Source organism: Gobio gobio, assembly GCF_949357685.1.
Source record: "Gobio gobio genome assembly, chromosome: 9".
In the NCBI taxonomy this organism is placed as follows: Eukaryota; Metazoa; Chordata; class Actinopteri; order Cypriniformes; family Gobionidae; genus Gobio; species Gobio gobio.
Genome location: NC_137115.1, coordinates 35,864,115 through 35,892,048, shown reverse-complemented (window position 1 = coordinate 35,892,048; position 27,934 = coordinate 35,864,115). Strand labels below are relative to the sequence as shown.

General features: G+C 37.8%; 1 protein-coding gene across 1 annotated transcript in view; it reads right to left on the bottom strand.

The window, feature by feature from the left end:
- Nucleotides 1–14,177, bottom strand: part of LOC307131883 (voltage-dependent calcium channel subunit alpha-2/delta-1) — a 159,598-nt gene extending 145,421 nt beyond the window's left edge. The window contains exon 1 of the mRNA XM_079825894.1: nt 14,016–14,177. Coding sequence (XP_079682020.1) covers nt 14,016–14,137 — 122 coding nt within the window. The 5' untranslated portion in view covers nt 14,138–14,177. The remainder of the gene's footprint in view (nt 1–14,015) is intronic.
- Between the last annotated feature and the right edge of the window lie 13,757 nt (nt 14,178–27,934).

Below are 27,934 nucleotides of genomic sequence, written 5' to 3'. Positions count from 1 at the left end.
GAGTCGCTCACTCACGCCACACTGCACAGAAATATTCAGTAAAGCATTCTGCTCTTTGATGTATTTGTTGTGAGGGACCAAATGACTGCCCTCTACATCAAAGAAGCTGAGTAGCAAATGTTCAATGGCTGCATTCAGGACCTTCATATTGGCTTTGTGTACCAGAGGAGGACAGGGTCTTTCTCTCTTTCCCAGAAGAACAAAAGCAAACATATCCACAGCGGCCGTCCAAGTTTAGGTCCTGAACTCAAACCGTCAATACTAGTATAATAGAACCCTCCGGTGCTCTCTGTATTAGGGTCAGAACCGAATTTGAAAAGGAAAGTGAAGAAAGATATATGAGCTGCAAACAATGCTGAATTTAATATAGGCTGCTCCATTCTTTTCCTCTAGTTCTCTTTCTATTCTTCTGTCATAGCCTTTTTCCTCAGGGGCTCAAAATACAGAAGCACAGATGTAGGTTGCAATGAGACAATCGGTTGGCCGAGGTGCCTTCTAACAAGCAGAGGTGGACAGATATGGTTAGTCTCTTAAGCCATAATATCCTGTTTGCAAGTAGATGCTTCAAGCAATGTAAAATCTCACACACTCTTTAAAACACACCAATAAATAAGCCATTAGTCCGGCCTCTTTCACTCACAGGGCTTTGGCTTGCTTACAGGATGTCACACACTACCTAGTAAACCTACCACACATGTTGCCAGGTTTTATGGTGGGAAGGAAATTTTCTCACAACCTCATAAACCTTTCATGCACTAATGCACCCAAGTCTAAATGTCTGCAGATTTTGGTAACACTTAACTTGAAGCCTGGTGTACAGTATAATGCATTATAAAAGTATTAATAATGTATACTGCAAGGCATTAGATATTTTAATAATTAATTGTTATCACAGATAGGCCTGTCACGATCATAAATATCGTGCTACTAAATACTGTTTTGTTCATGTCACTTACAGTGTTAGTCTAATATTTTTTTTTACTTGTGATATAATATTTTTTATATTAAAATATAGTAATAAAAGCCTATCCCAGCCTATTGATGCCATTTCTTTAATCTCTTACATTTTCCTAATAATAATTTAACTGCACAGTTATTGTGGTTATCTAATTGTGATTAGAAGGAATAAACTTGATCAGACGATTAATCAATAATCGCGACATGTCTTATCACAGTTAAAATATATTAGAATACTTGCAAGCTTATTGTTATGCACAAATTTGGTTGTTTATCATGTGTTTTAATGCATTGCACTCTTTAAAGGTGTAGCAATGATGTTGCAATTATACATGCAAACATATACAGTACAATGGTGTTGTAACGTTTATGTTATGTTTTAGTTTCGCTTTCACTCTGTTTGCTCTGTCCCCTTTCTCCTTAGTTCCTAGTTAGTTTCCCCGTTTGTTCATTCGTTTCCATAGTTTCTGATTCCACGCACCTGTCCTGTTTCTCTTTTGATTATGGATTACGTGCACATGTCTTCTCTTGTTAAGCCTTGTTTAAGCCTGTGCATATACTCCCTATTCTGTTTAGTTCCTTGGTCCGATATTGTTTGTGTGTAGGGCTGCAAAGTTTCCAGAAACTTTGCAGAATTTTTGGAAACTTTCCAGGGTTTTTTGGAAAAAATTCTGGAAATTTACTGGGAATTTCAGCCCCTTTGCAGCCCTATTTGCACGTCAGTTTTATGTGGTTGTTTATGTCTCCTACAATCTCCATAGTTTTCCATGAGGATTATAATAAAGACTATTTTTATTTGTACTCCTTCGTCATCAGCTCTTTACAACAGCCAGTTACAGAATATCAGACGTCTGGCCAGGCGAAACGTCTGGCCAGGTGTGTGAGCCGGCTACATCATTCCTCCCTGTGGGGTTGCTTATGGAGTTCAAGGGCATGGATGGAAGCCCCACCTACACACCCGCCTCTGTGGATGTGTTGTGCCTGGTCTCTGGGAATTTATTTGAAATGGAAGACCAAATTTTTCTGGTTTTCCCATGCCCACTAGTCCCTCCCAGCTCGAAGTCTCCTGTTTCCCTGCTGGTTCTGCCCAGCTCAAAGTCTCCCGTGTCCCCGCTGGATCCATCCAGCTCAAAGTCTACTGGGTCTCCAGGGTTCCAGCTCAGCCTCCCTCTCCCGCCTCCTCTTCCAAATTCAGCCAGTATTTCAGCCCCGCCTCCTCTTCCAAACTCAGCCCCTCGGTTTCTTACACTACTTCATTGTGGGGATTTCCCTCGGGTCTTCAGTTCACCATGCGTTGCCCAAACAAGTGGAACCCCCAGCTCTGCCTCCAGCCACTGATCCTGTCACCTCACCTCAGTCCATCCACATTGGCTCCACCAGATACCATAGTCCTTACGGCTATACCGGGCTCCCTTGTCCTTGCCAGCACCACATACTTAGGAGCCGTCCACTGTACTCTCTTCACCCCTTTCAGCTAAGTCCTCATGCACTCTTGCTCCACCTCGGAAACGCATTGCTGTGGCTCCGCCTCGGCCTCCAGGACCATTGGTGTCGCCCGGTCCCATCTGCTCTACGTCTACGCCCAGGGTTCCACCTCCACTGCCCTCGTCTCCACTGGCGTTGGTCAACCCCCTGGTGTCGACAGCCAAAATTCTACCATGACTTCTCCCTCCATCGACTAAGCCATGGGCTTTCATCCTGGTTGCGCTCTGGGTCCCCACCTGGCTACTCCTGCACCTGGCTCCTCCCTGGCTTCTCCCACTGTCATTGCCACCATGGTTTCTCTAGGGCTGTGCAATTAATCGAATTTCGATTTCGATTTCGATTTTGCCTCCCAACGATCACCAAAATGGTACAATCGAGAAAAAACGATTATTTTGCCTTGCGTTCTGAATGAAACGCGCACGCGCACATCCGCCCCTCCCGAACCCACAAATCTCACTCAGTTCGTGAGTCTCGTGTGCATATCATCCGCTGGAATGTAAAAACTCGGCGCGAGTAAAGATGGCAGAAGGAGGGCAGTTACAGCAGCGTTTGGTGAGCAAAAAAGGCAAAACCAACTCCGTTGTCTGGGAACAGTTTGGCTTCGAGGAATCAGACGACGAGCAGAAACATGCTACGTGCAAGATTTGCTACATGGTAGTGGCTGCAACGCAAGGGAACATCACAAATTTGTTTAACCACTTGAAAATTAAACAGAGTGACCTATGACAATCTAATAAAGAAACAAAAACTGACGAGAGCAGGGGAGCCGTGTAAACGTCCTTTTTTTCCTTCATATTTTTCAAATAATTCTCTCTTTGTAAACTTTGTTCAATGCATGCGAGATTGCGAGTGCTGCCATATTTTCGAATATGACCAGTCGTTTTCACCGTCATCACCCGGGTTTAGTGCTTTAGGGTTTAGGTTTAGAATGAGAAGCCGCGCGCGCTGTGAGAAAATGTGTCTCTGTGCGTTCATCCGAGAGCGTGCACACGTCTCTCAGCGCGCAAATATTGAGTTATCTTTCAAGTCTTGCTCTTAAACGGACAAACTCACACAAAACGTATGTCAACATGTCCATCTTGATGAGTATCTTAGCAGACATAGTCTGTATATGCCTTAAGTGAACTTTATACAGTCGATAAAGAAGACGCGAGGTCTTATGCTGCGTTCACACCAAACGCGAATTGAGCGTCTAAATCGCGTCTACCGCGTCTAGTTTCACGCGCGTACATTTTGAATGCATTCGCGCGTCAGCAGAGAATTGGACGCGCGTAGAAATCGAGCGCTGGAAGCGAAATTGACGCGCGTTCAAGGCACTCCAGGAGAAATATGTCATAAAACACCACTCTGCCTCTTTTCATTTTCATTAAACATATATATTAAGCATTAATAGCCACACAAATGTGGTCCAGGCAACTCCTACATTATCTTCACTGCATGTATGTTTAAATATCCTTAAAATATAAAGTTATGAAACTTCTCTTTGCCCTCAGTCAAAACGATTTGGCAGACAACAAATTATATATTCATGAGAGCAAAGATCGCCCGTTAGATCCACACAAGACGAACCACTACAGGACATCAGAGCCAGCGGCAGACGCCAGAAGGACTGGCCGAGGAAAGACTGCCTTCGCTGGGGTTATGAGCAGTGATTGCCCGGTGATAGCCTGGATCTCACAACTCCAAAAACACAAGATTATTTTTTTAAAATAGGCGCTCTCTTTATAAATAAACCACAGATTTGAGCTTTAAACAACTACATTCCCACCTGAAAACGTCTTAAAGCTACATTTTGTGACACAATAGTACTGTTTTTAATTTATGCAGGGTTTCTCATACACGTCACTTTACCACGTGACAGCAGCGAGCAGGCTCCTGATTGGTTAACGCGGCGCGAATTGACGCCAAAGTTCAAATTTTTCAACTCGGGCGTCAGACGCGAATTCGCTTCAAACGCGTGAATGCACAAAAGCACCATTCGCGTGTAACGCGCGTATCGCGCAAGACGCTCAATTCGCGTCCAATTCGCGCCATTCAACGCGCCTTTCCATTGACTTAACATTGAAATCACTCGCGCCAGACGCTCAATTCGCGTTTGGTGTGAACGCAGCATTAAAGGGGCAGTAGCCTTTACTGCTGTCTGTTTAATGTCAAACAACAAAAGACAAGGACATCACTCACCGCTCTTGATTGAATAGCTTTTGTAAGTTTAATAGGATTAATCTTTAATTTATGCACTCAAATATGCAATGTTATTTTACATTTGATACATTTCTGTACCTGAAAACTAATGTTAGACGTACCTGAAAAGCATATCTAGCCGAACCATATTGTTGATCTTATTTATTTGTGGTTATCATTTTTACGTGAATACTTTTATACTTTGATTCGAATATATGTTATATTATTTATTTTAATAGTTCAAAAAGTACAACAAATGTTACAATTTCAATTGAATTGTTGAAAGGTGTATTTTTAATAAATACAACACATTCCCAAAGTCATGTGAAATTATCGTGTTACATAATCGTGATTTCAATATTGACCAAAATAATCGTGATTATGATTTTTTCCATAATCGAGCAGCCCTAGGTTTCTCCCACCACCAGCACCTAATTGTATAATGCTACTCTGTGCATTCGCTCAGCGGCTACTATGAGACACTTGTTGCACACTGCAGCGCTAGATCGATATTAGACATGGTAAAACATGGTAATCGCAGTATGTTGTGTTTTAGTTTTCTTTTCACTCTGTTCTTGTTCTCCTTAGTTCTTAGTTAGTTTCCCAGTTTGTTCATTCGTTTCCATAGTTCCTGATTTCATGTTTATTTCTCCTATCATCTCCATAGTTTTCTGTGTGGATTATAATCACACTCCTTCGTCATGCACTCATTACATCAGCCATCCAGTGTTGCAGGTGTATTATGAGGCATAATTAATGCAATAACAATACTAATGTTGTATATATACAGGCCACAAGTAAAGTGTTACCTAACTGTTCATGTATTTTTAATGGTACTTCCACACAGCATTATCCTAAATGAAAAGATATATCTAGTGCCATATATAAGATAAAATATCTAGTCAAAGGAAATGGCCACAGTTTTTTAGATGAATTCTGCTAAAAAGGTAATTTGTCAGCGATCATAATGAGTTTATTCCAGCGAATGTGTGCTTTCATTCACTACCATTTCCAAGGTCCATTCAGAGATTTCCCTGCGCTCCTCTATAATAAGCTATTTAATCCCTTTACAGGCTGAGGATTAGCGCTCATCTGACAGGGGAACAGAACTGTGACTCTAAGCTTTTTTTCTTAAAAGAACTTATGTCTAAGCTCCATATACAGTTGCTGCTAGGAACAATGTAAGATTCTAGGCTGGGGCACCAAACACCTATTTTTAAGGGGGCACCAGTAGATGTCAGACTTGTCTCAGTTAGGGCAGCTCCAATGCCACTAAATTTGCATGCTTTGACAAATCCTTTTCATCCTTAAAAAAATTACAGTAGTCATACAAAAGGTAGAAATGATAGAACATGCCTGTAGTTTAAACTAGAGCATGACACTAAAAAAATTTCTCAGGAAATACATGAACTAATAAACCATATACCTTGAATGCAATGCAAGTCTGTCAAACACATACACTACTGTTCAAAATGTGGGGTCAGTAAGATGTTTTGGAAAGAAGTTTCCAACGTTCACCAAGCCAAATACAAAAATACAGTAAAAGCAGTAATATTGTAAAATATTATTACTTTTTTTTTACTCAAATCCTCACTCAAAATTTGTTTTCAATGTATTTTAATATTCCTGTTGTCATATCTGAAATTTCAACATCACATTACTCCAGTCTTCAGTCACATGATCCTTCAGAAATCATTCTAATATGATGATTTGCAGCTCAAGAAACATTTCTTTATTATTATCAGTGTTGAAAACAGTAGTGTTGCTTAATCTTTTTGTGGAAACTGATTTTTTTCTGGATTCTTTGATTATTTATTTATTTATTTATTTAATGTATTTCTTTAAAATAGATATATTTTGTAAAAATGTAAAAGTTTGTCACGTTTGCCTCTTTGCTGAATAAAAGTATTAATGTTTTTCTGTTAAAAAAATCATACCCAATTATATTCATACCCATAATTATATTAATAATTAAAAGGATGATTTATACAACATGCGGCTCATTTTAATTAAGAATTTAAGTAATTATTTTTTGTGGTTTTAATGATCTGTCCTGCTTGTCTGCTAAGCTTTTATTTTAAGTGCTATTATTTAAAAATAAAAACTTTGCACAACTAGAATGAGATGAGAGTATTGGGTGAACTTTTCCTTTAAAAGGGCATTTGTCTTATACAACCTATGCATTTGTGTTCTCTCAAACACCGTCATCAGCTATATCTCATCCCTCCACAGGTGAGTGGCGTCTCTCTGTGTCAGTAAGTAGACCGGTGTGGGACTGAGGGACAGGGGACAGGTGTCTCTGGCTCTCAGGAGGACATAGTCACAGTGATCACCTTCGTCATCTCTCTGTGGGAATCCTCCCTCAGTTCTCTCGAAAGCCTGTTTCTGCACTAATACCAACTGAAAGAAACCAGAAGAGCAGTGTGGCTTATGTCATTCCAATCCTTGAGTGGATTTGTTATTGGGTAGGCTACTCTCACTTCCTTCATAAGTGTATCAGAGGCACAGATGAGAAGGAAAGCCTAAAGTGTTTTATTAATGTTTTGATGTTTTTGTCTTGATGCATCTTTTCTCTCTCTCCAAGAGTAATGGTCTCAACAACCATTGTAATTTCTAGAACAGACAGAAATAAAAATGTTTATGGTTCAATGCATTTTTGCATTGCACAATTGATCAAAAAAATTATTTATACATTGGCAGTCAAATGTTTGGAATAAAAATAAGATTTTTTTCAAATGATTTTGAAATTAGTCTCTTATGCTCACCATGGCTGAATTTACTATAAAATACAGTACAAATATATTTTGTATCTATTAATAATAGTTATTATTATTATTATTATAAATGTTTTAACCGCCAGTGTATATATTTGTGTGCATATAAATTCGCAATGCAACAGATTTCCCACTTAAGTGTTTATGAATTAAAGGCACAATATGTAATTTTCGCAGCTAGAGGTCCCTTATTCAAAACTAAGGCGTAGCTTGATAACTTCTTGAGTTTGCGGAATCATGGGAGTTGTTGTCTTCACCTCTACAGTCGGTGGAAAAGAATTCAATGGGACTCGGGAAGAAATCATATTCATGAATGAGCTAATGTATTAAAGATTCATTAACGTTACTGTAGCAGGGTGGGCTGAAAACTGATGGAGCAGAACGAGGCTGCTAATGCTAATGCGAGCGATTGCTAATGAGAGACAAGCGCGACACACGGCTCGAGAACAGTGGAGCTTTTATTATGCAGCAGACAACCGCTTCCGCTTCTTGTGGGGTAACAAGGGTTAGGTACCGAACTCTGTACTTTTAAGGGCACCGACTAAATTAGGTTGGTAGGCCTAGTACTGAGTAGCCTGGCTCCGCCCTCCTACGTACTTCCGCTCAATTTTCATTTTCCTTCAGTACTACGTCTGGGACTGCTGTATATGCTTAGGTTTTCTCCCGAACAATTTTTTACCGGTCCAATCAGTGAACAGAGGGAGTGGCTGAGAGCGATGACGTTGATGTCTTGCGCTAGTTGGAGTTGTAGTTCAGTAATGGCGGCGGTGAAAGATGCGAGTGTGTGGCTCTGGTGCCACTGACGAATGTCCAGAAGTTAAAGCTGGAGTGTGGCGAGGTGGATGAGCGAGCGAGATCGGTGTGCGTGATTGAGAATGAGACACACCGGTCTCGAGTCCTCTCATGAGGGAGCACAGAGGCATATAAGGACGAGCGACACCGTTGAAGGACGAGAGAGGACCAGGCCTGGATTTTAAGTTGTGTTTTGTTTACGTTTTGTTATGTATATGCGCGCCAGTCGTCCGCGAGGGGCTGCCGCTTTTACTTTCATTTTTTGTTTATTATTTGATTAAAAGTTGTTAAACGTTCGCCGGTTCCCGCCTCTTTCTTCCCTGAACAAATGAACTCCGTTACACGGAGCAAGAACAATCACTGCTGAGTTTTGTTGGTGGCCATGATGTTGTGGTCCGGGAAAAGTATTTTTCAGATCGCTCCGTTGGTGGTATAGGAGTTGGCTGAAGCAGTCCGTCACCCACCGCCCGCGAAAAAAACCCAGGCTGAATTACCGACTGCTTTTGACAAACCCCAAGGTCTTGTGGTAATGTAATTGCTCTCCGAATCCACATCTCTGAGTTTTCAAGAATATATCACTTCAAAATTCACTGTTTGTATCCTTTTTGACCACTGCAGAGCACCGTACGGTTGCGTGCACTATAATTTGGATGCATTTCTAGACTTGTATTTCTTTAAATGCTGGCAAGTGTTTACAAGAGCAAAATATTTCATCACCGCTCAAAAAATAAAAGAAGAAAAGCACATAAACATTTGAATTGGGCTGTTATTTACGGCAGCATTTATTCTTATCATACCAAGCATAAGACATTTTATTTACAGCATATACAATCATGTTATGTTTGCACAAAATATGCACCACGAGAGCAGCGCATTCCGATCACAAAACTCTCCTCTCCACCATGAATAAATCACAATCCGAATGCACAAGGTTTTATCACTGACACTGAGGTGGTGTGCACAGTTAATGTGAGAATCAAAGGCGAACGGCGCGTGACATACGCCTTCAAGGAAGTAAACGCTTGTCAATGGAGAGTGGCCATACTCTATGTACAAATGAAATGTACGAGAGTCTGGTAAGACCAGGCTAACTACTGAGCACCGATTCACATTAAATCAATCGGTACCAAATTTTGGTACGTGAGAACGCATCTGGTAATAGTTTCTGTGAATATTAAACTGCAAACAGACTATTTAAATACAAGTCCTGCGTTTCTCGGTGTGAATGAATGGTGCAGATGCGCAGTTTAATTTACCTCACACACACACATACACACTGAATCATGCGTGATGGTCAAGTGTTTCCATCTCTTCCATCTCATATGAGGACATGTACGCACAAACAGCATCTCCAGAGACCTCTGAGAGTCACTTCATCAGCATTTTACCGTTTTATTCGAGAAAAACTATAGTCATATCATAAACACACAGAAACTCAAAGGTCTTCACGTCAACCCGTCAAAATAAAAGTTTGGTTTAACTTCAAGATTAGGCACGAAGGCACGCTGGTGCTAATAGCGCTTCAACCCGGTCACGTCCTCATGCAGCTTAAGGAGTTAAGATACGTCTCAATGTAATAATAATACTAACACTAATGTAATAATAATAAATTATCAAAACTTTATTTGTTAAGTAATAAATCCCAAATGTTCTTCCATGTTTTAATTTTAACAGTATAAAGCTTAGTTGTGCAGAACTTTGACAAAAAAGTTTAATTAAATTAAATTAAAAGATAAATTAAATTAATGTTTTATGTCTTCATTTGATTACCAGAAAATACACAACACAGCATTTGTGGGAAATCTTTTCATAGAAATAATTTTAAATAATAATAATAATATGGTTGTTTTTATGAATTAAATTAATTAAGTAGCTAGTAGCCGCCTATTTACTGGTAAATATTACAGTAAACAAACATCACAGACAATGGCAGACAGCAACCAAGGCAGCTCTGGCAAAATGTCAATAACACTTCTATAAATGACTTCACCGAGAGCTTAAGAATGTTCAACTTTAAGTAAAACGCAGCGCTCATCACTGTCACTTTTTACCCAGCCGTCCAAACACAAATACAACACCGACCAACCGCTACATTCTACTTCAACAGATGACAACAACAAGCATAATAACGGTACAAAATAATTTAAAACAAGAGCCAGAGCAAATACTTTACATTGTATCGGCATTTTTATACAGAAACCAATAAAGAAACCAATTATCTGTGAAAGGAGATACTAGTAATACTTCCGTGGAAATTCCGTATCATAGCAAGCAAAGTGTCTCATATGAAAAAAAACACTGCGCTGCCAAAACGCTCTCAAGCTCCCACAGCTAGGAGTTTTCAGCTGGTTAAAAACGCTTTGGTGGAAACGCTAAAAATATAATAATCTAAAAATATAGCAATCTAAAAATTATTCATTTTCTGTCGAAGAATGTTTCCAAACAGTTGCTCACCTGTCTAATAAAACACATAATATATAAAAGCGTCTTTGGTGTTTCCATGGTTTCTACAAAATATCGAGGGTAATGCGGGTATGATGTCATTGAAAGGCGACGCACGGGCACGGTCCGTGTCCTAATTAAAATTGCTTATTTCTCTGGATTTAAACATTCTCTGAAACATTTGGGACAATGTAAGCTAACAAGTCAACAAAATTGTTCTAGTGGTTTTTGGATATTTTAATCCAAAAATCGTATGTTTTGCCTTTAATAATTTACAATATCTTTCGCAACTAATGAAGACGGTTAAAGCTGCAGTCTGTAGTTTTTCCTCTTTGTCGCCATCTCTGTTCGAAATCTGCAATTGCAGTTATGCGCGGAATTATCAACTTTACGTGAATTGTGCCTCGGCACGGCACAGCGCGAATGAATCCAATGTTTTGAGGAGGATGTGCGGCTGTCAGTCACTGCGCCGGGGTGGATACTGTCATTCTATTTTTTGAAAGTATGATGAACATAAGAATTTCCTCTGGAAAATGTCATCTGAACAAGTAAGTAGATAACATCCACCTTTGTTCTGACCAACTAAGGCAAAAAAAGCATTGCAATAAATCGCGATGATTAAATCTAACGATCGCTTATCATATCACGTCAAACCATACAAATTATACTTTGTTTTCATATTGTTAATGTTAACAACATCAGCGTTGCGTGACTACATTTAATGTGTATTACATTTAATGTGTTATTAACAAATTAATGTGGAGTAGAGGTGAATTGCTCCCTCTCATTGCTAGCACAAAATAATTGATATTTACCATAACGCACATAGCACAACGAGAAAGGCACAACAAAGAAAACTCCGTAACTGTATGAATTAAGCGAACAAGTGTGCTTCTGTTACATAATTTAACCATTGAAATGTCTTGTCCAGCAGAAAAAAAGCGGTCTCTGCGTCCGTTTTGAACCGGAACCTTTAAAACACGGAACCTCTCAAAAAGCCCTTTTTATCCTTGTTTTCGCAAGGGCCCGGTTGCAGTCTCTTTTTTTCTGTAGCCACTCTGAAAGTCCGAAATCTTTTGCATTTTACAACGGGTGAATCTCCAGTTGTCACTGGTGATTGTTGTTTGAACCTTTCTGGATCCGCCAACAAATTGATACGTTTAATTATATCAAGTGCTGTGAGAAAAGGCTATAAATCTCCACCTCCAACATCCTCACATGCAATATAGCCTACTAGCTGGGACACCTTCTTTATGTGTACAGATGTGACGTAATAACGCAAAGATATGTTTTAATTTCCAGCGGAAATCCACCTGTACCACTGGAATTTAAAACATTATTACAAGCTTACCGTTGTAAATCGAGTTAAGGTAAGCAGATAGTATTGAACACTAGCTGGTTATATACTTGCACAAAAAAATATTTTGGATAATTTTTAACCCAAAAAAGTTACGGACTGCAGCTTTAAGTAGTTAAAACTTAAGTTAACTTACATTTTCCCCTTAGTTTTAATTCACACTATACTATGCTGCTGTAACCTTTTCAAAAAAATGTTCAGTAATTGATGCAAAGGCATGCAATTATTTAAAAGCCAGGCATTATTGACGTAAATTCTCAGAAATCTACCGGAAGAACCCATTTAAGAAAAACACTTGTTACACGGAACAATTGCACCCTGTTTTTTACGGCCATTACACATGTATCAGTCTACGTCAGTTCAGGCCACCCAAGAGGTTTCTTTTTACTGAATACACATTCGAGAGCAGAACAAGGTGGTCAAATCAAACGGTCCAGCTTCTTATACATAATCTTTGTAAATCGTTATCTTAATGCACTGCATTAATGCTCTTCCAACCATGCAATAAAACACAACGTGAGACGGCAGTCCCAGTGTAAAAATACACTAATTATGTTTATTATTGCGTTCAGAAATGCCAGTTTATGGATTTCTAAAAGCATGTAAAAATGTGTGGCATGTTGAAACTGTAACGGAGAGAAAACTGCCTATTCTCTCTTCCTGCTGTCACAACCACCTGGTGAAACTGTCACTTTTTAAGGAGCTGTTGCAGACAATAACGGCAATTCATCTCAGATGCATCTGACATGCAAAATCAGGAATACCTCAAAGTACTGTGGGTCTTACGGTGATCTATTTCAAAATTAGTGTATGTTTTCTATACAAATTCAAACTCATTCACAGATCCACAATGATTTAAAGTTACTTCTCTCATAAGATAGCCTATAACGTGTCTGCTTGTCTTACTAATTGAAATATCATCGGATTAACAAAGGTCTCAAAACTCAAAAGAAAAACACAATCAATCCATGTTGTCACATTGCACTTCTGTTGATATACAATACTGTATTACTGTACATTAACCGTACTATTGTTCAAGTAACATTGAGGAAATTCATCTGGACATCTTTAGAAAGATAAAATAAAGTATGGCCACTTAAATACCAAGGGCTGGATGATATTTGTACAGTTAAAAATCTTTAATCACGGGAAAAGATTACATAAGGTGGAAGTGAAATGGAAACCTTTAACCTATCCAATAACCTTTAAGATGGGTTGCAAGATCAGTGTCAGCACAAACTAAGTGAAACACAAACACAGTATACAAAGCTTTGTGAAATTATATTCTATAATTTGTCCTTCGCTGATCATCGAAAGGGGTCTGCGAACCAATCGTCTGGAGCAGTGAACGAATCCTTCTTTGGAGCCAGTTCTTTTTTTAATCAGTTGAACCAGTTCACAAATTAGACTGATCTGATTCTTTTACAAATAGTTCAATTCAACGACTTATTCAGTCACAGCAGTTCTCAAGCCTGGAGGTGAAGCTCATAATCAGAAGACTTTAGAAGAGTCATATTTTCAGTCATAGTGTACGGTGCTTTTTGTTCTTTTGTTTGTATCTTAAGAATTGTGCTTATCTTTCATTGTATGAAAGACATGGAAATCTTCCAAATGTTTCTCTCTTTTTTTGTTAAAGACATAATAAGAGTCAGTGAAAAATGACAGCATTGTCATTTTGAAGTGAAGCATTCCTTGAAGGAAAGCTTTTTCATTAAACAAATCAATAATAGGAAACTGCAATATATCTCCTCACCCTAATCATTAAGGATAATTCATAATATTGATTTGCGAATGTATCTGCTTTATTAAACACCCGACATAGGCTAACATCCAACATCATTTATAATCTGCCTACAAGTCTATGTTTCAGCTTTGGAGGTTTTTGTCCATTATTGGAGCAAGTTAAACTGCGTTAAACACAAGTAAATAAATAGTTTGTGCCTTGTGCATCCAGCGCGATCTGAATGGAAGAAAAAATGCATTTAAATCAACAGTTGAAACCCCGACGACAACGTCAAAGTACTTACATGAGCGGACTGGGGAACTGCGATGGACACGAGATATGAACTGATGCAAAGATGAACATCATCAGCACGGAGATTCTGAACGGATTCATGATCAGATCTGTTGATCTCGAGCGCACCATCATCTGTCAATCCACACCAGTTACTTTTCTTCAGAGATATAACGTGTCGCTCTCCTGTCCTGCTGGATAATCTGATTAATTCCCGTCATCAGTTTAGAGACAGACGGGATCGGATTGTTGATGAGTGTCCTGTTGGATATCTCTACACACACCGCTTCGTGTTACATGGCAAAAGCGCGCGTGTGGCTCTTCTGTGTGATCCTGCGCGCGCTCTGATCAAACTACTGACCCCATATAGAGGGGAGGGAGAGATCAATAGCCCCGAATCAGCGTCATTCTGCCCCCACCCCTCTCTCTCTCTTGCCCTCTTATTATTGCAATAGCCTGTTATCTTTCATCGGATCTTCATACAATGCAACCCTCTCCAGTCCCTCTCTCGCTCTCCTCCTCCTCCTCTCATGCTTCCTCAACACATACTAAGTAACACCCTCCTGAAATCAATTAAGAATGCGCACAAAAGTGCCAAGATACTCTCCTGAAAGCCAACAAAGAGGATTTGGCATTTCGATTTACGTGAGAAATAATTGTTTAAAAAATATTTTATTTATTTGTATTGTCATATTAAATAATAGGCTAGGCCTACTTATTCATTTTATAATAACAAAACAAAGTCATCTACATTAAAAAAAAATGCATTAATTTTAATTAGCCTAATAAAATATTTATTATTATTATTATTATTATTATTATTATTATTATTATTATTATTATTATTATTATTATTATTATTATTATTATTATTATAAACAAAATCTACATGCAAACACCAACAACACCAAACTACATAAATAGTTTTAAAATATTTTATTTTATTTAATGATTATTTAAATAATACTTATACTTACATAACGTATATATAAATGCTTATATTCATTTTATATTAACAACACAAAGTCATCTACATGCAAAAAATAATAATAATTTGAATTAGCCTGATAAAATATTTATTTAAATTTAAATTATATAAAATATGTTTACTACTACTACTACAAATAATAATAATAATGATAATAATAATAATTATTATTATCATTATTATTAGAATCGCCTATTATTTATTATATTTGTATTATTATATTTATAAATATTATACTTTTATAAATTATAGGCCTATACATATCACATTACCGGTAGTCTATTATTATTATTAATAATAATAATAATAATAATAAATAAGATATTATTGATGTTTTTTATAACATAGCCTATAATACAAATATCTACATGCAAACACTATCAACACCAAACTACATAAGATATAGGCTAGTTGAATATTTGCACTAAAATACACAACTGATCTAGGCTAAGTGAAGGCGCACTGTAGCTTTTTTCAAATACATCCGTTCATTATACATTCAGGGCATCGCTAAATGATGCATCTCAGTCATAAACTCTTGCATGCCTGTATTTTACATGCACAGCATCCTTTTTTTTCTTTTTTTAGAATGTGAGGCAATGCTATGAATCGCAGCCGAGTTATAAAGCTATGATGGTCGTTTAAATGAGATACACTTTATTTTTCTACCCAATGCAATAAAGTTAATAAGCGAGCGAGCAGGGATGGGAGGCAGGTCGGGGCAGTAAGCGGCGAGTTACCCAGGGATTTCGGCTTTCACCCGTTACCTAGCAACCGCACTCTCCGCGGCAACAACGAGTGTCAAAGCGAGGCGCGTGCAACAGGGCGCGAGACTGCGAGAGAGCGTGAGCTCTATAATAGGAAAGGCCTTGTGCTTTTGTTCCCTGGTCTGCATGGAAGGTCCATTAGCACCCATCCATCCCATCAAACCACGGATCCAACAGGGCCTAGAGGAGGTTTTGTACTGATGCACCACAGCCGCACCGCAGCCCCTCTGATGGAGAAGAGATAGTGACCCTGTTGCTTCAAGTACAGAGAGTAGCCAACTATAACCGACCAGGATAAAAGCCCTGAGCCAGCACTCGGCTAAATGAAAAGATGCCGTCCCATCATCAAAAACACACTTTCTCATTAAAATTCCCAATAGGTCTTAAATAGACAGCGCTGTTATGACCTCTTTCCTCTTATGAGCTGCCCAGCCGATGATTAAAGGATGCTGGAAAGCGGAGTGCATGTGCACTTTGCTTGCAGTTTAATGTGTTCACCCAACTCTTTTCAGACAGGTCTGTGTTTACGGGGTCGGGCCTGCACACAAGAAGCTCTGTCAGTGAAGTGTATTAGACATCGATGTGCATTAAAAGCATTTCCGAGGAGGACCTTCCAGGTGCATTTGTGGGTGAAACTCTTTATGTGTCGGCGAAGTGTTGGTGTCTTTGAAAGCGCGCCTGTGGCCTGACCCTGAGCCGTTCAGTAAAAGCTAATGACCAAGCTCATTTAATGATGACAGGAGAGTCTTGATCTGTTTGTCTAGACCAGGATTTTCATTTTTCAAACTGGGGAGTGCTAGGGAATCCGTGGAAAAGTTGTAAATATAAGGGATGGACACTTTTTTGTTTGAGCATCATTAACTCAGTTAATTAACTCAGTTCCATAAACTGGTTGTTTGTGCTAGATCTCTCAAACTTTGATACAAAGTGGTAGCCATTTGTCTTTATGCAAGAACTTAACTGAAGAGCAAAGAATAATCACTTGAATAAAGGGAACAATTTAAAGTGACAAAAAAGCATATTGTATTTATTTTAAGACTTTAAATTTAGCAATTTAGTGTTTGTGTGAGTATTTGTTTGTGTACTGGATTCCTGTCATATTCAGTCACTCACTGGCTATCCATCTATTTTTATGTGAATTTTGCAATATCCCATATACAACGCTGGATGGAAACGCTGAGATACACATACATTCTAAAACTGTGCACACAAAAAAAATGTATGCACTCATTTGAGGTGGATAATGTTTTTATCTGATAAGAAGACATGCACATAAAATACGATGAAAACACATTTACCACATACATCCCTTGATGTGCAACAAAAAAAACTTTGACTTTGCCTCATTGGAATCATTAAAAGGGGTTGTACATTTTTAATGAACTGTTACAACTATCCCCATCCCAAGCAGCCATAGCATAGCTAACGGTTTTAGCATATGGGTTTGAAGTTAGCATGAATGCAAAGCATCAACTTAAAGGGAAATAAAGTAAAAGAAATATATAAAGCAAGATTTTTTTTTGCCTAGCAATCATTGTATTCTAGATACAATTATTTGACTTACATAACCTAACATAACTGTTTCTCTAGTTAAATTGTTTCTCTAGTTCACCCAAACATGAAAATTCGGTCATTAATTAGTCATCATGTCGTTCCAAACCCCTAAGATCTTCGTTCATCTTCGGAACAAAAATAAGGAAATTGAAGAGCTCTCTGACCCCTCCATGGACAGCAATGTAATTACAGTCCAATGTCCCATGATGTGGATTTTTTGTATTATTTTAGAATGTTTCCTGAGGTGTACTTATATTGTTAGTGTGATTTTTACATCATAAAATGTCATAATTTTGAAATAAAAGGCATTTTCTATCCTGATTTTAGCCCTCTGGCTTGAATGCTCTGTTTAAAAGGGTGTGTCTGCTGTGAGACTTCATTGAAAACGCCCACTGTTGTGATTGGCTGACATCTTCGCATTTGAAATGTTTATTATTGTGGAACCCCTCTCGAATACTTTTACTAGGTTTTTTTTTTACTATTACAGCTGTCGAGTAGCAAAGAAATAGACGCACACTATTGGCAGCAAATGTAATTTGCAGCCAGGGTCGTCTAGCAACTCTCCGTTGGCTTGTGAGCAGGAAAAACCAAACTCTGGTCAGGCCAATCACATCGTGTATAGAGTCAGTGGGCGGGCTTAACGTAATGATGGCACAGATGCGGCGGTTCCGCGTGCGACTTGTAAACAAAGAAGCTGGCGAACCGCGGTCTTTCGAAGCGGCTTTGGCCGCGACTCTGGAAGACTTGGAGTTAAGCTTTTCTTTGAGAAAAGAACAAAGAACGGCACTGAAGTCATTCTTAAAGGGTTACTTCAGTGATTTAGCATTAAACTTTGTATCAGTAGAACCCGGTAGTATATTTGAATTATGGTACTTTTCCCCCTCATATCCCCCTGAGATTAGAGAATTATGCATTTTATTTCTGGAAAAAATCCTTCAATGACGCAAATATCGTCATTTTGCGTCATCTGAGGATTTTTGGCCAGAGCCTAGAGATTACAGGAGCTACTTTCGCATGTTTTCAACCCGCCCACAGGGGAGGGATCTCACTCACAGAATGTAAATGCGCACGCCCGCTGCCGCTCGGCTCGGGCATTCATAACAGGGCGGTACGGAGCAAAGTGAGTGTTTCAACTTTTCAATGAATTCCTATGAAAGTTTAGCTTCCACATGCGATCTGATAATGCGCCAGACTGGACACGCGCCAAGAATGACAGAGGCGCTTACCTCAGCTCTGCTCAGCTCGTGATGAATGAAATCTGACTCCTGCTGCATCTGTGACATGACTTTCGTTCGGCTCACTCACACTTTATTGAAAATACACGTTCAGTTTTTAATTGTAGTGTCTATTCTCTAACTGAACAAAATGATTGTATTACTATGAATATCAAAACGACGGTGGGGCGGTGCCGCGGTGGGCAAGTGTTAACCAATAGCCGTGGCTTTGGGAGTGGCCTCGTATATAGGGCAGCGAAGCAAGTGCATTCTGGTAGTTGTTGTCTTTCAACCACATGAGACAAAAATACATTTTCTGTCGTTTCTCAGTCTAGAAGGCACCAAATAAAATAAAAAAATCACATTTCTACTACATAAATGAGACAGTTTAAATACACATTCATCTTCCCAGCGCTGAAGTGCCCCTTTAAGAAAGGAAGATGTGTTCAGAGTTTTGCCGACCGGATACGGCAATAGTTTAATCTATCAACTAGCTCCGCTGCACCTTCTTCGGTGCTCTGGTTGGTTGTAGCGATATCCTATTGCGTGCGAGCTACTTTCAGGCACTGTAATATCATTGCGCCGCTGCAGCCATGGTACGGCCGCAAAGATCCGCGACTATTACACAGGAATGAGAACGTAGTCCCTAGCCATATAGGTGTAGAAAATCGCAACTTTTCATTTTCAGTTTGTCTTAGCACACGATGTAACTGTAGAAGAGTCAAGTTTTAAATAGGAAAAATATTGAAAGTGTCTTTGGTCATTTTTTGAATGAGATGCTAATAGACTGTTTAGAATCAATGATGTATGCTAAGCTATGCTAAAAGTGCTACCGCCAGATACAAAGATTGGCTGAATGGATTCAAAAACGGTAAAACTCAACTATTAAACTCTAGGGGACTTGTAAAATGAGCCTATTTTCAAAAAAAGTGGAGTGTTCCTTTAATTTTATGAAGCGACGAGAATACTTTTTGAGAGCAAAAACGAACAAAAATAACGACTTAATTAAAAAATTTTGTCTAGTCTGTGCCAGTCTCCCACGCAATTTACATTGTAAATACAGTGCTTTCGAGTTCTACGGCAGCCGATGCTGTTCACGTGAGCACCACGACGCATACTATGTGTGATGATGACGCTGGAGTTGCACTGTTTTTACAACATAAACAGTGAAAAGAACAAAGAAGACTGAGAAAAGAGAAAAGAAGTGTAGAAGACTAGAACGAAATTGTTGAATAAAGTCGTTTTTTTTTTTTTTGCGCACAAAACGTATTCTTGTCTCTTCAAAACATTAAGGTTGAACCACTGGAGACACATGGACTATTTTAACAAAAAATACTGTTTTTACTACCTTTCTGGGCCTTGAAAGTGTTAATTAAATTACTGTCTGGAGGGGTCAGAGAGCTCTCGGATTTCATCAAAAATATCGTAATTTGTGTTCCGAAGGTCTTACGGGTTTGGAACGACATGAGGGTGAGTAATTCATGACAGAATTTTCATTTTTGCGTGAACTAACCCTTTAAACTAGAGAAACAGTTATGTTAGGTTATGAAAGTCAAATAATTGTATCTATAATACAATGATTGCTAGGCAAAAAAAAAAATATCTTGCTTTATATATATTTTTTTTAACTTTATTTCCTGAAAACATATATTTTTTTTTTGTTCATAAAACCTACATTGATGCTCACAGTCACATGCCACTTCTTCCTTGACCTCAAACAGGTGGTGTTTGATATTGATGAAATCACCATAGCTCTTTTATGACTTGTTAAACTGACAGTGAAAAAAATTCCCTGGTCTCCCCCTATAGATATTATTAAATAATAATAAAAGCAGTGTTAAAAAGTTAATAAATAAATAATATAATTGATTAAATATATTTGATTAAAATAAACATTGGTGAAATAAATAAATACAATCTCATTTAATTAACCCAAAACTGAAAATTCTGTCAACACTTACTTACAATTATGTTGTTCCAGTTGATGGTAGCCATTGACTTCCATAGTATTTTTATTCCTACTATGGAAGTCAACGGCCACCATCAACTGTCTGGTTACCAACATTCTTTAAAATATCTTATTTTGTGTTCAACAGAAGAAAGACGCACATACATGTTTGGAACAACTTGAGTGTGAGTAAATGATGACAGAATTTTCATTTTTTGGTGAACTATCCCTTTAGTTTAAATATAAAAATAAATAAATAAATAACATTTGATTTAATAAATACATTCGATTACAATAAATGTATATAAATGCAATTTTATTCAAATAAGTAGTAGGCCTACATTTGATGAAAACAAACAACACAATGAATTTGATTTAAATAAATAAACTGATAAACTGTGGTAACTGATCAAAATAAATACAACTTAATTTAAATAAATTAAAAATACTGTACAGTACTAACTGTACTATACTACAGTGAGTAGAAGAAAAACGCAATGATGTAGCATAACAGAAAAAAAAATATTTACAAATATTTTTTATACATAATTTTATTTTAAAAATAGGTTCTTTATCCATGAAAACAGATCGTTGTCTTTTAAATGTAAGGATGGGGGTCCCTTGCATGTGAATGCTCATATTTGAGGGTCCATGCCATATAAAAGAATAAAAACCCTCTGGGGCCAGCCAGCTGCATAAACCATTATGTTAAAGGGATAGTTCACCCAAAAATGAAATTGAAAATGTACTCACTCTCATAGTATTTTTTTTCCTACTATGGTAGTCAATGGCTACCATCAACTGTCCGGCCAACATTCTTCAAAATATCTTATTTTTTTGTTCAACAGAAGAGATAAACACATACAGGATTGGAACAACTTTAGGGTGAGTAAATGACGACAACATTTTGGGGTGAAATATCCCTTTAAAACAGTGTTTTAACACCAGTTAGTCTTATTTTTGCTATCAAATTAGGCCAATCTATGTTTTTATGACTAGTCTTAACGGACTACTGGGTCTATACTACATTTATGAAACTAAAGTGTGTGCATTTATTTATTTATTATTGTTTCGGTAACTCTAACTACGGCGTTGATTAGGCCTGATTCTGAAACAAACACACCATTGTCTCTCGGGAGAGTTTTGAGGAAGCTAATTAACTTCAGATTTGTCAAAGCAATGCTGCGACGGATATCGAGCTAAAAATCGTGAGCGGCTTTCACTAGATTTTCAGGGAAAGCGTTCTCATTTGCACGGCATTACCGAGTAATGCTGGCTGATTAGACACATCGAAAACCGGAATTTATCATGGTCTACTGAACTGAGGATGATGAGTATCAGACACTCACTAGCACATCCTGCTATCCAAGCTACATCGCTCCCCTGGGCCCTCCTACCCCTGTTCCCGCGTCTCCATGGCAACATGCCCTGCCTCACATTTCCCAGAGAGAATGAATTCTCACAAACACTCCTCTTATAATCAGTTTCGAGTATATGCTTCTTGTTGCTCCTGCTTTGAAACAAACCTGAGGCTACACTGGTGAGTGGTAGTGTTTTTGTTTGGTGGCAGGACTTGTTATCGGTCTGGTAACGCTGCCTTGTGTTCTTTAATTTAGCCCTGACAAAATGCTGAGAGGATAATGAGGCCCGGATGAGTCACACTCCCTCTTTCTCCTTCATTTCCTCTTTTGTTTTCTTAGTGTGTATGTGCATGTGTGTTGCAGTTCAAGCAATGTTTGCAGTTCAAGCAAATGGTGTAGTTGGTCCACTCAATTCTGGCATTTCTTTCTTTTCATAAACCGACACAACTGAGCTCATTTAACTTCTTTTGAATACTCATCTCTGACCAGGCTCTGAGCTATGTAATTATTAGACAGATATCTCCATCTGCTGGCCAAACACTGTAAATACAAGAACGTGAATTGCATAAAACCTGTCAATTCACTTGCATATTTCACCGCGAACTATATTTGCTTGTTTATCGTTTGTTCATGTTAGTTCCCAGTGCATTAACTAATGTTAAGAAATACAAAGTTTGATTTTAATCATGTATTAGTAAATGTTGAAATTAACATTAACCAAGATTAATGAATGCTGTAGGATTGTTCATCCTTAGTTCTTGTTAACTAAAGAAGATAACTGTTCACAAACGAGACATTATTGTAAAGTGTTACCAATTTTAATAAATAAAAAGTAATCTCACACACACACACACACACACACACACACACACACACACACACACACACACACACACACACACACACACACACACACACACACACACACACACACACACACACACACACACACACACACACACACACACACACACACACACACACACACACACACACACACACACACTCACACAGACACACACCCCTTGCAGAATCTGGGAAAATGTGAATAATTTTAACAAAATAAGAGGGATCATAAAAAATGCATGTAATTTTTTATTTAGTACTGTACTGAAGATGTTTTACAAACATTCGCTGATGCTCTTGAAGGAAAAAAGATCAGTGGGTGGAGAAAACATTTTGAATTTGAAGATCAAGGTAAAATGTTCTTAATTTGTCTTTCGGGGAAACATGTAATCTGTTGCTTCCCTGAAGGGCAGTACTAAATGAAAAATAATAATAATAATAATGATATTTAAACAAAATAAGAAAAATTTGGACATCTTTATCCTGTTCTCTTAATGCACTGTTTCCTTCTGGAGCATCAGTGAATGTTTGAACCTTTTTTTAATAGTTGTGTTTGAGTCCCTCAATTGTCCTCAGTGTGAAAAGAAGGATCTCAAAATCATACAGTCACTGCTGGAAAGGGTTCAAATATGCAAAAGATGCTGTAAAACCGAAGAATGTGCAGGACCTGGAGGATTTTTCTGAAGAACAGTGGGCAGTTTAGCTGCTCAGGATAAACAAGGGACTCAAGAACAACCATCAAAAAAAAAAAAAAAAAAAATCCCTGCCGTGGATCATACAGGTAACAACACACAGTATTAGAATCAAGGGTACACAAACTTTTGAACTGTCATTTTGTATAAATTCAGCAATTTTTTTGTCTTGTCGACAAAACTTTTTTTTTTATGTAAAATGCCTTATTCAGGACAGTACTAAATAAAAAATATCATGCATTTTGTATGATCTCTTTTATTTTGTTAAAAGTATTCACATTTCCACAGATTATGCAAGGGGTGTGTAAACTTTTGAGCAAGACCGTATAAACAGTGTTTAACAAATGTATTAGAATAAAGAGAATATTAAAGAGAAAACACAAATATTTTTAGGAATCTGTCAAAAACTAGGAATCTGTTTTAAACTAAACATGTTATTGTCATTTATTAGGCAAATAAACTGAACCAACTGTTAACACTTTACAATAAGGTTGTATTAGTTAACATTAGTTAATGCATTAACATGAACTAACCATGAACAACACCTCTGTTCAGCATTAGTTAATATTTTTTAACGTTAGTTCATAAAAATACAGCTGTTCATGGTTTGTTCATGTTAGTTCACAGTGCATTAACTAATGTTAACAATATTTTAATAATGTATTAGTAAATGTTGAAATTAACATTAACAAAGATAAATAAATGCTTTATAAGTGCAGTTCATTATTAGTTCATGTTAACTAATGTAGTTAACTAATGTTAACAAATGAACCTTATTGTAAAGTGTTACCAAACAACTAAATAGTCTTTATTCACACATAATAACCCAAAAAAAAGAAACGTAATATTTTGTATGGCGTCCTTTGCCCTTGCAGCTTGCATTCTTGTTGGCATTGCTTTTATGTATTTCCCACAGTCTCTGCTGTTATTGACTTCCAAATAGTTTTAGTTGTTCTCAAAGACTTGCTTTTGATGAAACTTTTGTGTAATCAATCTTTGAATCCACTAAATCCCAAATTTGTTCAATAGGATTCAAGTCCGGACTTTGACTTGGCCAACTGTGACTAAAGAGCTTACACATATTGGTGGATTAACCATTACAGGAACATTTAAAAAAATATATTTTGGCAGTCACCAATACTGTTAGTTTAGGGCAGCTGTAGCACAAACCTTGCATTGTGTGGAAGTCTAATACATTTGTTAAGCACTGTATATATATCCGCCCCACCTCAGACCTGCGTAGGTCGTCTTACATTTCATAAAGTTAATTGGTGATGAATATAATGCATGGCAACAGCTCAATGCAAGTTGGTAGCCTATAGAATGTAGTTAGAATGACCCGAGAACTCAAGATATCTGGGCAAAAATGGCTCTTTTTATTTTTAATTTTTTTTTAATTTTTTTGTTAAAGCTGCTGTCCGTAACTTTTTTATGTTCAAGATTTACCAAAATTATATAATGAAAATGTACAACATGAATCCATTTTTCCAAACCGTGTTTTTGTCTTACCCTGAATCATTATGGGACACTTATAATAAGTGTTTATTTTGGGACTATTTCAGACCGGTCTTGTAGGAACCGCAGCGGAGGAGCACAGTACCTGTGTGACTTGCCATAGACATAGACAGAGAGAAGTAGCTCCGGCTGCAATGTTCTTCCGCAAGACGCATTCAATTCTGTTCATTAACCGCTAGAGCACAAAAAGTCACAGACTGCAGCCACCGGCAACTATAGTTGCCACAGTGTATAGTTGTCATTTTCCCTTTGTAAGTATTTTTCTAGATAGTATTCATGTTTTATATCTCAATGACACACAAGAAAACAACCAAATAAAGGATTTCACGAGAAAAAAAAGGTATTAACTGCCTTCCTGCCACATGAGACAGCCAACTTCCTACCCCTACTTCCAGGAAGCATAACGAAGGCAAACCCTCCCAAAGAAAGGTTATTTTCATGTTACTAATAAGTATTTTTTGTTGACATATACATATCTACATAATCGTGAAGGTCTCTAGAATCACCCAAACAAAACAAATCGTACAACAGATCTACACTCACCTAAAGGATTATTAGGAACACCTGTTCAATTTCTCATTAATGCAATTATCTAATCAACCAATCACATGGCAGTTGCTTCAATGCATTTAGAGGTGTGGTCCTGGTCAAGACAATCTCCTGAACTCCAAACTGAATGTCAGAATGGAAAAGAAAGGTGATTTAAGCCATTTTGAGCGTGGCATGGTTGTTGGTGCCAGACGGGCCGGTCTGAGTATTTCACAATCTGCTCAGTTACTGGGATTTTCACGCACAACCATTTCTAGGGTTTACAAAGAATGGTGTGAAAAGGGATAAACATCCAGTATGCGGCAGTCCTGTGGGCGAAAATACCTTGTTGATGCTAGAGGTCAGAGGAGGATGGGCCGACTGATTCAAGCTGATAGAAGAGCAACATTGACTGAAATAACCACTCGTTACAACCGAGGTATGCAGCAAAGCATTTGTGAAGCCACAACACGGACAACCTTGAGGCGGATGGGCTACAACAGCAGAAGACCCCACCGGGTACCACTCATCTCCACTACAAATAGGAAAAAGAGGCTACAATTTGCACGAGTTCACCAAAATTGGACAGTTGAAGACTGGAAAAATGTTGCCTGGTCTGATGAGTCTCGATTTCTGTTGAGACATTCAGATGGTAGAGTCAGAATTTGGTGTAAACAGAATGAGAACATGGATCCATCATGCCTTGTTACCACTGTGCAGGCTGGTGGTGGTGGTGTAATGGTGTGGGGGATGTTTTCTTGGCACACTTTAGGCCCCTTAGTGCCAATTGGGCATCGTTTAAATGCCACGGCCTACCTGAGCATTGTTTCTGACCATGTCCATCCCTTTATGACCACCATGTACCCATCCTCTGATGGCTACTTCCAGCAGGATAATGCACCATGTCACAAAGCTTGAATCATTTCAAATTGGTTTCTTGAACATGACAATGAGTTCACTGTACTAAAATGACCCCCACAGTCACCAGATCTCAACCCAATAGAGCATCTTTGGGATGTGGTGGAATGGGAGCTTCGTGCCCTGGATGTGCATCCCAGAAATCTCCATCAACTGCAAGATGCTATCCTATCAATATGGGCCAACATTTCTAAAGAATGCTTTCAGCACCTTGTTGAATCAATGACACGTAGAATTAAGGCAGTTCTGAAGGCGAAAGGGGGTCAAACACAGTATTAGTATGGTGTTCCTAATAATCCTTTAGGTGAGTGTATAGTGTTTTGTATACTTAGTCAGAAGTCCAAGTGGCAACTATAGTTGCCGGTGGGCAAATGACTTGTAAGTACATATAATGGGGAAATGGGGTATACTGTGTTAACAAGTTAATAAATCAAGATTTTTGGTCTTGTTTAGTGCTTTTTGCTTTCATTATCCCACCTAAAACATAACTTAACACTTTAACTGACATCTCTACTGTACAGAAGTCCTTAATTCGATAGGGAAAAATATAATATTTTATGATATTATGTCTTGTAAGGGCCAGAATATGGAGGACCCTTCATTCAGTTTGGAATGGATGCGTTTCATTCTAATCGGTCAAGGACCCTAATTCTTTTTATGACTAGTAGCTTACGATTCCATTATAATGTTGAAATTTAGACCAGTAATGAGTTTACATTTACATTATTATATGAAATCGCCTTCTACAGTCAGCCATTGAATACTATGGGACTATTTATTTATTTATTTTGGTTATATAGATGTAATTTATTTGTCATTATATTAATTTATTTTTATTTAACTTTTTGATACACAATGCCCTGTTAGGGCAACTTAATGGCTGCACTTTGTTCTGCACTATGTTCCACCACTTTAAGACAAATGTATTTGTTGTTTGTTGTATTTTCATATTCAATTTATAAGATAGATGCAGCTTTTTTGAGTTTGCATCGAATGTTCTTTGACTTTTATACATAATACATTTGATTATGAATAAAGATTTATCTGCTGAAAGCAGTTATTTTGAGTTAGATGCCAAATGTTTTCCTCCTAGTCAAATCTGACATTGAAGGGGTGCTTACAACATGTTTGCCCACCGGCAACTATAGTTGCCGCACATTCAAATTCGATTTTCAAGAAAAAAAACTAAAACCTGGGGAAAATAAATGCAGAACATGTTCACAGGACACTATTAAATTTAACATGAATATATGCATGAAACCATTCAGAAAATTTTTGGCACAAATGGGTTAAGCAATGAGTGCTGTTTTTGTCACACACACACATCAACAATCAAAACATACAAAACACATGTTCACATTTGAAATAGAATCTATTCTTTATTATTTGGACGCAGGGAGAACGTTTTTTACTTATTTCTTATTTTTCATATATTATATTTTCTCTACTGCACAATTTGCATAATTTTATGACATCCTGTGGACAACCACAAAACCATAACATTAGATTTTTTTCTACTTTTTTTTTACACGAAGTGAAAAACAAGACTCATTTTACAAGCATTTTTACAGTCCGCATACAATTTCAGATGATGTGTTAAA